This window comes from Lutjanus erythropterus, chromosome 13 (genome assembly GCF_056507025.1).
Source record: "Lutjanus erythropterus isolate fLutEry1 chromosome 13, fLutEry1.hap2, whole genome shotgun sequence".
In the NCBI taxonomy this organism is placed as follows: domain Eukaryota; kingdom Metazoa; phylum Chordata; class Actinopteri; order Lutjaniformes; family Lutjanidae; genus Lutjanus; species Lutjanus erythropterus.
In genome coordinates this window covers 29,258,617-29,267,651 of record NC_139329.1, presented here as the reverse complement: position 1 = coordinate 29,267,651, position 9,035 = coordinate 29,258,617, and the positions used below count along the sequence as shown (strand labels likewise).

The window sequence follows — 9,035 nt, the reverse complement described above, 5'->3', positions numbered from 1 at the left end:
CACTGAAACTTGACTGGCATGAATATAGACCTTGACCACATAATGCAACCCATCACTGACAGGTCTAATTAAATTTATAATCTAATTTCTAATCAAAATGTACTTTTAATATTACCTGTAATGCTACTTATCCATCTAGATAGTTTTGGTGAGAGTTGCAGAGTTTTGGAGATATCAGTGGTAGAGTTGTCTGCCTTCTCCCCAGGCTTGTGGTGCTCAAAGTAAAAAAAAAAAGTATTTGGAAAAACTCAAAAACAATGTCTCTTTCAAGAAGTCATGCTCTCAAGATAATCCACAGATCTTGATGTGAGCAGTTTCATGTAGGAACTACTTTTTCTACCACAGAAAGAAAGTAGTTCAGCAGTACCTTGCGAGGCAGCTGGATTCAGGAGACCACAGGATCACAAGAAGCCCGCTGAAAGGTTCTATGTAGCCTGCAAGGCCACCATATCAATATCATCTGGCTCGCCATCAACCATTATTAAAAACAGACACCACAATAAGTTAGTGCACAATAAAGTTGTTAGCTTCAACCAGAATATAATGATCTTTTGTAATACTAGTGTGGTGAAGATAGAGAGACTCATTTTGTTCAATCATGATATCGTTATCAGGCCTTTATTCTGAAAAGGGTCGGTGCCGTGCTCATTGGTAATGATAGTGAACTATATGTCTTACATAAATACACATGAATATCAGTTCTGACTAAAAAAAAAGCAACTACTCTGGATGACAGGAACAATGCATGTGAAAAAAAGAAGTTCTCTGGCCATTATAATTATTATTGTTCGGTGGCGTTGCCATTTACAACAAAAGTCTAATTTGAGCAACTGTTCCTTTCTTCCAAATACTTGTAGCTCATCTAGAGCCGTTGTCATGCTTGCAAAATTTCATTGGGCACAAAAGAAGACAAAACAACAGAAGGAGGCTTCTTAATGAACTATAGTTCTTCATTTTGTCTGCAGCTTCCTGCTGCTCTATGACTGTACGACCACAGGTCACTGCTCAGATTGTACTGTGTTTACTCGGAAGACTCCATCCTGTCTCTTCATGTCAAACTCAAATGCGCTGCTTAACTGAAATGTGTGAGTGCATCTGGTTTATGGTCTGCTGGCATTAGAAGTTAAATTTTAATCCAGAGCTCCGTAGATGTTGTGGAAGCTCACTCACCGGCTTGTTAATAATTAATATCAGACCACTTTGATCGGAAAGACTGCATGCTTTAAAAAAATCACATTGGCTCACTTGAGGTCAGTGAAAGAAAACTACATCAGATAAATTAACTGGACTGAATGTTTGAAAATTAAACTTAGATTTATAGATGAACGAGCAGATCAATACACCTCCACTCTTCTCCCCATTTTCAAGCTTCTGTGAAATCAAATGATCAGCTGTGGCACGTTCAAATATTTACTCAAACCTTGTCAAGGGACCTTGTCAAGTACAGCAAGGGGCATCCTAACAGCATTTAAGTTTCATCCTTGAAACAAAAGATGAACGCTTTACATTAAGCCACTAATAACAAAACACCCACATTTGTAAAATGTGTCTTCCTTTCATTTTGCGGTGGAAAGTTTCAGTCTCAGACAGCAAAAACTGGCCATGATGGTTAAGTAGGTAATAGGTGTGTACATAAAGATCACGCAGTGTGTCAACACTGTACAGATTTGACTTGATCAATCTCATACACCCTCTGTGTACCCTCTGTGACCAAACAAAGTCTGATGGAAAGTTTTCCACTGTTGTTGTCCAGGTTCTTAAAGGTGAACGCAGCTGAAACTGCTGTCATATTGCAGTCAATTACACACACAAATAACCAGAATTGAAAGAAGTTTCAGCAGCACTTCTATTTTTCTTTTTGAATGAAATATGTTCTCAAAAATGTTAAAGATGAAATAAAAAATGTAATCAAGTAATCTTTCACAGTGTAACTATTATCTAATAACAAGTTTTTAAATGTGGTCTGGGCTGATTATAATTACGCCCCTTATTTTTTTTTTAATATTATTATATTATTATTATTATTTTCTAATTACATAATCCTGATTACATGTAAATTGTTACTACCTGACTCTGATAACAAGTTCAAGAAACACTTTAAAAGATTGAAATATAGTTTTACTTTCAAATGTCTACCTTTATGAAGGTTTAAAACTCTGATGCAAAAACTATTTTTTAAGGTAATGTTACTGTGGGAGTCCAGGTAATACGCATGACTAAAAATTTAATAAAGCCATAACACTGGTAATTAGTTATTTCAGACAACAACATTTGTTGGATTGTTCTACATTTTTTTATGCTTCTTTTAGTGTCATTGATCATTCATGTCTAGTTTGTTCAAGAAAACCCAACACAGGTTAGTGAGAGAATTTGTACTTGACATTGTCAGATTCCTGATTTTTCTGAACCTACGGATATTTCTGGTAGTTTTTAATACAGGTTGTGCATTTCTGAGAATATATGATACAGATTTTTAATAGAATAGATGACCCCCCCACCCCCCACCCCCCCCGGGTATGACAAGACAAGGATGTCTTTCAGCAAGACACTTAAAACGAAATTCCTCTGGGACTGTAATGTTTGGGCAGCAGGTCAACAGATGTTTTAAAGTCAGCCCACATCAACAAGTGAACACCTCCAATACCCATTAATAACACAGCATTTCTGCAGACAGTTTGGGGTATATGTCATCAGCCCTCTTCTTGCCAGAGTGGTATTTTTCACTAGATCAGACTAAAGTAATGCCTCAACAGAACCTGCAATGTGCATGTTTTGCTTGTTGCATCTGTAGGAATTATACACAGATTGCAGCAAGTAAATTTCAATGTCACACCTCGCAGATCTGTTCATTTCTTCCCTCACCTCAGTATATTTTTAATGCATTTCAAATTGTATTTGACTTTGTCCTTGTGTTTGTTTTATGGTTTATTAATCGCTTTAGTTCATTTGATATCATGACACCTAAAAACAGATGCTGAATCCAGCTAGCACTGCCATCCAACATAATTCATGATATACTCTTCCAGTTACAGCAGGTTAACCTCCAGACAAAACTTGTTACACCTAGAGCCTTTCTTTGCTTTTTGTCTTCACCTCCCTCTAAAAGGTCATCATTTTATTTTTGGGTTATGTCGCATACCGTTCTATATCTGTGTTGTTTTTTCAGCCTTTGCCTTGAACATGTTGCAGGACTTTGCTCACCTCGCTCAATGTAAAAACAAATATTGTTTGAAATATCATGATCACATGGCCATTAGTAGTATGGCCATGTGTAGTAGTATCTGAAACATACTGTACTGTAAAGATAAACCAGACAAGCAGTTATCCACATGCATTCTGCCACATTTAATTTAAAAACAAACTTTATTTATGGTAAAAGTTGCATCAATACATTTCAAATCAATAGTAACTAACAATTAACTCTCTTTAAATATGACATGAGTATGACATGAAGCTCCTACTGCACCAAATAAACAACTCTATCATCATAACATCTGAGCTGGAGGCTGTGTTCACCTCAAAAGTGTTTAATTCCCCCTCATTTACTGTGAGCTGGTGCCCTCTAGTGTTTAGTGTGGAAACATATCAATGCAAACTTCACTGGTGAAGGATGCTGAAATGTCCATGTTTCACTCTAATTAAATATCTGAAGAGCTCAAGTCAGGAAATTATGTACATCACAAAAAAAGTTTAAAAAGAAAATCAATATTCATCATGAAACGGATACTCTGGATGGTCACTCCACCTGTGTGGAAACAAAAAACAGTGTTCTGAGTGTGATGAAGAGGAAAACTGTTGCATTACACAATAAAAACAAGACAAAGCGTTAATACTCACATCAGCAGCTCCACAAAACGAATATTTTTGTTGAGCGCTTCAATTGCTTTCATCTCTTCCTCAGTGAGTGAAAAATCAAATATCTGGGGAAGAAATGTGATTTGTTTTTACTGAAATGAATAAAATAAATTTATGAATACATATAAAATGGGACCATAACTTGTCTTAATAACAAACAATTTATTGTGTACAGTATATACATGCTGTATTGTGATGAACAGCATGTTGGCGAACCTACCTGGAAGTTGTGTTTGATCCTCTCAGGGCTGAAGCTCTTGGGGATCACTACGACTCCTCTCTGGGCGTTGAAGCGCAGAGCGACCTGAGCACTGCTCTTGTTATACTTTTTACCGATGGAGACAAGCAGCTCGTCCTCCAGCAGGGGAGGACATTTCACATTCACCCTAAACCAGAGACAGAAGGAAATATAATTATTTATATTACACATATAAAGACTTTTAACAAACTTTTTCTATTTAGCATCCCTAAGTGTTGAGGGTTTACTAACAATGTTTAAGTGTCTCATACTAAACTATAGAAGTCCTGAGAAGCAAACAAGGAATTTACTCTGGTCTGAATTTGTTTATCCCTCAAGAACAGGTGAAAATAAACTAAAAAAAATCTATCTGTGAAAACAGGTGACACAGGAGGCTGAATTGCACCACTACCCCACATTTTAAATAGGACAATATTTAGACTCATATAAAGATAATCTCTTTCAATCATCACACATGACTCACTGGAGGTGTGTGTTGGTGTCTGTGTCTGCAGACAACCTGCCCTCCGCCTGTAATTTTTCATTTTCCCATCATTGTGTTATGTGCTCTTAATCAACCCAAAACATCACTATTTGAAGTCCCGGCAGAGAGACTCAACAATCTTCAACAATCGACTATCTTTGCGGTGTGTTTACGAACAGCTCAGACAAATCCTACTGATTCTACCTTAAGATAATAAACACAGAGGAGAAAATAATCTAGATCAGACTTAGATAATAGATCACTAGAGTCTTTTTTTCTCACTTGTGCACAGATATTATTCTTCTGAACATTTTGAACATTGCCAAATGATAATGATTTAGGTTAGATTCTCTCCATGACAAAAGTTGTCAAAATGTGTCATACCCGTGTTTTTTGTGTTAGTATCACAGAGATTTTAATGTCATTTAACGTCTAAAAAACTCTTCCTGAGTTTTTTCAGCCCTCCGTGAATAAATATCAGAGTAAACAAAACATTTCAAAACACCAGCTGTCAGCAACTTCTGTATGATTTTTTTAAATATTGATATATCTTGAAAAGTGCACAGCTCTTAAAACCTACATACCAAGATGCGTCTCTGGAGGAGCCAATTGGACAGTAGCCAACAATCACAATGTCATGCTGACGACAGAAGTCCAGAAGCTTGGGTTGTGTGAAATATGGATGACATTCAACCTACAAGTGGGTAAGAAGAAAATACACAGTTGGCCCAAAATAGTCTGACATGACATCAGCATCCTGTGCTCTTATGCTCCAGAATAAAACTAAGTGGAAATAGAAAGAAAGATTCCTTTTGAGTTAGTCTTTGGCTAGTTTGTGACAATAAGTTTAATTTACTTCATGTCTGTTGAGTATTGTCTGTTTCATCTTGTTAAGTTTTTTGTTTTTTTGTCTTGTTACAACTTTTACATTGTTCTCATCTTTTACGTTGTTTTCTTCTTGTTACATCTTTTCTGCTGTTTTTGTCTTATTACATCATTTTTGTCTTGTTACGTCCATTTTAGTCTTTTTATGTCTATAACATCATTTTGGCCCTGTTACGACTTCTACGTTGTTTTCGTCTTGTTTCATCTTGTTATGTCTGTTACGTTGTTTATGTCTCATTATGTCATTTTCATTGTATAAATCTTGTTACATCTTTTTTCGTTTTTGTTACAACTTTTACACAATTTTCATCTTGCTATGTCTTTTACTTTGTTTTCGTCTTGTTGCATTTGTTGTGCGTGATGTGAATCGATAGATACACAAAGAACTTGGCTTTTCCATGTCTTATTGTTCCACCCATTTAGGTTGAAATCAGTCTTGATGTTGGGAGGGCAGTGCACAAAACAAAAACAAAATAAAAGTAATAACAATCAAGGAGAAGAGAGTAGAGATATTTGTGTTAAAATGTAGGGAGTGAAAGTAAAAACTGTCAGAAAAATAAACACTAAAGTGAAGTGCATTTACCTGAAAACTGTATTTAAGTACACAAACAAAGCATTTGTATTTAGTTGCTTCCCATCTCTTATTATTTCACATATTGTCAAGTTCAAGTTTATTTCTTTATCATTTGTTGAATGGAAAGCAGATCATACTACTGTACTGCATACACTGTGCTGTTTCTGGTTTGGGTTCAGAAAGTCAAGGCAGGCTCACCTGGTTGGACACAGGTTTGTGTTTGAGGCCAGGTTTATTCAGCAGCAGCTCCAGCTGCCTGCGGTTGAAGTTGGAGACTCCCAGAGATTTAACCAGCCCCGCGTCTTTGCAAGCCTCTAAAGCCTGTGGAGCAGGAAAGATTCACATCCTGTCAAAGACTGATCGTGATTATCTTTTCAGACTCACTGAGATAGTGGAGAAAAATATAAAGCACAGCATAAGAGGGAAAAAAAATGGTCTTTTTATGAGTCCGTCCTTGACAGTTTCTGATGCTGCAGCAGAGAATATTCTGACATCAGCTTTCAAATATGAAGGAACATCACATGCCAATGTCAAACTGGTTTCTCTCCTTTCATGATTTATTGTTATTACTTTTTTCTTGGAAGCCATTCATGACATATAGTATATTACAACAACAAATCCTACTCATTCTGCTTTTAATATTACCATTATGAAGACTTTTTCCTGTCCTCACTAAAATAAATGCATTTACACTTAATATCACTGTTTTTAATATGCTTCATGTTTCTAAGTTATACTTATGCAGTAAAGGTGAAATAAAAAATTTATGAATGTATTAAGCGAGATGCAATATGTTATGAAAATACCATATCCAGACATTACAGACAGCATGGAGGAGCAGAAAAGAGTCATGCAAAGTCACCTCACCTCCCATGTTGCACAGAGGTCTGTGTGGTGGTAGATGTATTTTCCATCCTGGTCTTTTGGATAGAACTCATTTCCAGGCTACAATTTAAGCAAAATTCAATACTTTGCATTAATACTTGTTGCTGGTGATGCTGGGTTCCTTCGGCTTCAACCAGACTATTTTAGTAAATTTCAAATATCTTACTAGACCAAAACCTACACTATAAAATAATTGTTGGACCAACTTAAAAAAAAATGCTTCAGACTGTAAAAATACACATGTCAAAGAAACTATGTTAATAAGACTTGCTAATTTGAAGTATCACCCATATTTCACACATTTGTAATGCAGATATCATGTATAAATTCTGTAAAAATTGTCCTGGTATCTTAATCTACATTTAAAAACTTGAAATAGAAAAAGTAATAACTGCATGTTACACTGCAAACATTGTGAAGAATCCTTCTAACAATTTTAAATCAGCACATTTTTAAATCCTAAGTGTCTTATTATTTCAAACTATTCTGTTTGACATTGCAACTCCATAAGAGCATTACTTAAACTAAACATTACCTCTGTGACAGTGTGTAAGGGCAATGTTCAGACACTAGGCTGATAAGTAAACTGCCGTCTATCTGTTTACTACACAGAAACCTTGAAGGCCATGGGAAGCTCAACGATGTAGAGATCCACATAGTCTAGTTTCAAAGTCTTCAGGGTCCTCTCCAAGGCCGGTCTCACCAGCTCCGGTGGATGGAAGGTATTCCAGAGCTGAGGATGAAAACACAGACATTTACATGGAGAGAAGCACATGTTTCTTAGTTTTCAGTGCTCAAATGTCAAGTGCATACGCCTTCAGAAAAACATAATGAATTCTTAAGCTACATGTCACTTGACATAACAAGTCCTACTACCTTCCCACAGTAAAAGATGTCCTCTCTTCTCACGGATCCATCAGCAATCTTCTCTCTAATGGCTTGACCCACTTCGTGCTCATTGAAATACACCAATGCCCCATCAAAGTGCCTGTAACCCACATCTATGGCCAGCTTGACACACTCGAGTGCGGTGCCTTTGGGTGTCTGTTGAAAATCCACAGACAATGTAAATATTTGACCTGGTTTTGATTGAGCTTTGCTGTAGTTGGTGCAAACATGCATTCAAAAGATATATTCAAATTTTACAGTGATGTTTAACACTCCTGTTAATGTTTATCCAATCACTGTGACAACACTCCTACAGTCCAGAGAGTCCTCTGGTTAAAGCAGTCAATAACAAGCCTAGCTCACGTGCACATCTACGAAAGCGCGCACATTATATTCTTCCTACCGTTCGAGGGTCCCCGTAGGTGCCCAGTCCCAGCAGTGGAATACGGTTCCCATCGCTGAGAGGGATACTGTGGTTCTCTGCAGTCAGATTCATATGTGTGAAAATGTGGATGAACTGAACTGCTTTCTGGCCTGCATATAGGTTATCTAACAAATGACCATGGACCTTGAACGCTAGCTCTTTATCCTACATGCACTTAGTTAGTGGCTTCTCACTGTGTAAGAGAAAGAATAATTGACAGAGTCAAACCCAAACAGGTAGACAAGTTTTTCAGCAGGTTTTTGTGGATATTGACTGTAGAGTTGCGCAGAAGGAAGTCTTGTGCATGAGAGGTTACAGCTCAGCCAAGAAGGACGCCATTAATGACTAGATCCTGCACAGTCACAGTTTCATCCCTGAGTTGATGCATGCTTCCTCTTGCAATAAAACTAGTGTCATCTAGTTTTATTCAGTTCTTAATTTAATGTTAGATTCATGTTAATGTGTATTTTAAGGCAATTTTTAGTTGATGTGTAGTTGTGATCTAGATGGATAAATAGCACTACAGATCCAAAATCTGTGTTTTGATTCTGGGGTGAACTGTCCCTTTAAAATTTTAAAATAAAAAATATATACTTATCAATTAATTGCCCTATTTTGAATAAAGTATTTTCTGAGCATAAATATAATAAACATTTTAGTGATGGAGATGGCATATGGATGCCAGTGATCATTAACTGCAGTGTTTAAGTCAGATGGATAAACTACCAAATGTACAGTAACGTAATTAAGAGTAACGTTGCAAAAAGTGTAACGCACTACTACCTGACTAAATAACTACAGT

The 9,035-nt window shown here is 36.6% G+C and overlaps 1 protein-coding gene across 1 annotated transcript; it reads right to left on the bottom strand.

Annotated features, from left to right (window-relative positions):
• Positions 1-3,344: 3,344 nt before the first annotated feature.
• LOC146316794 (aldo-keto reductase family 1 member D1-like) lies at positions 3,345-8,373 on the bottom strand. Its single transcript, XM_084734505.1, has 9 exons — positions 8,213-8,373; positions 7,798-7,965; positions 7,538-7,654; positions 6,904-6,981; positions 6,235-6,357; positions 5,162-5,271; positions 4,076-4,241; positions 3,838-3,920; positions 3,345-3,745 (listed from the first exon to the last, which is right to left on the bottom strand). Exons 1-9 carry the CDS (start codon positions 8,303-8,305, stop codon positions 3,703-3,705), a joined length of 981 nt encoding a protein of 326 aa, XP_084590631.1. The 5' UTR covers positions 8,306-8,373; the 3' UTR covers positions 3,345-3,702.
• Positions 8,374-9,035: the final 662 nt, after the last annotated feature.

Coding starts and splice junctions, on each gene's coding strand:
- LOC146316794 (XM_084734505.1), bottom strand. CDS start 8,305: ATGAATCTGACTGCAGAGAACCACAGTATCCCTCTCAGCGATGGGAAC. Junction 7,966..8,212: donor CCTACGGGGACCCTCGAACG/GTAGGAAGAATA, acceptor GATTTTCAACAG/ACACCCAAAGGCACCGCACT. Junction 6,982..7,537: donor AGCTTCCCATGGCCTTCAAG/GTTTCTGTGTAG, acceptor CTTAAATTGTAG/CCTGGAAATGAGTTCTATCC.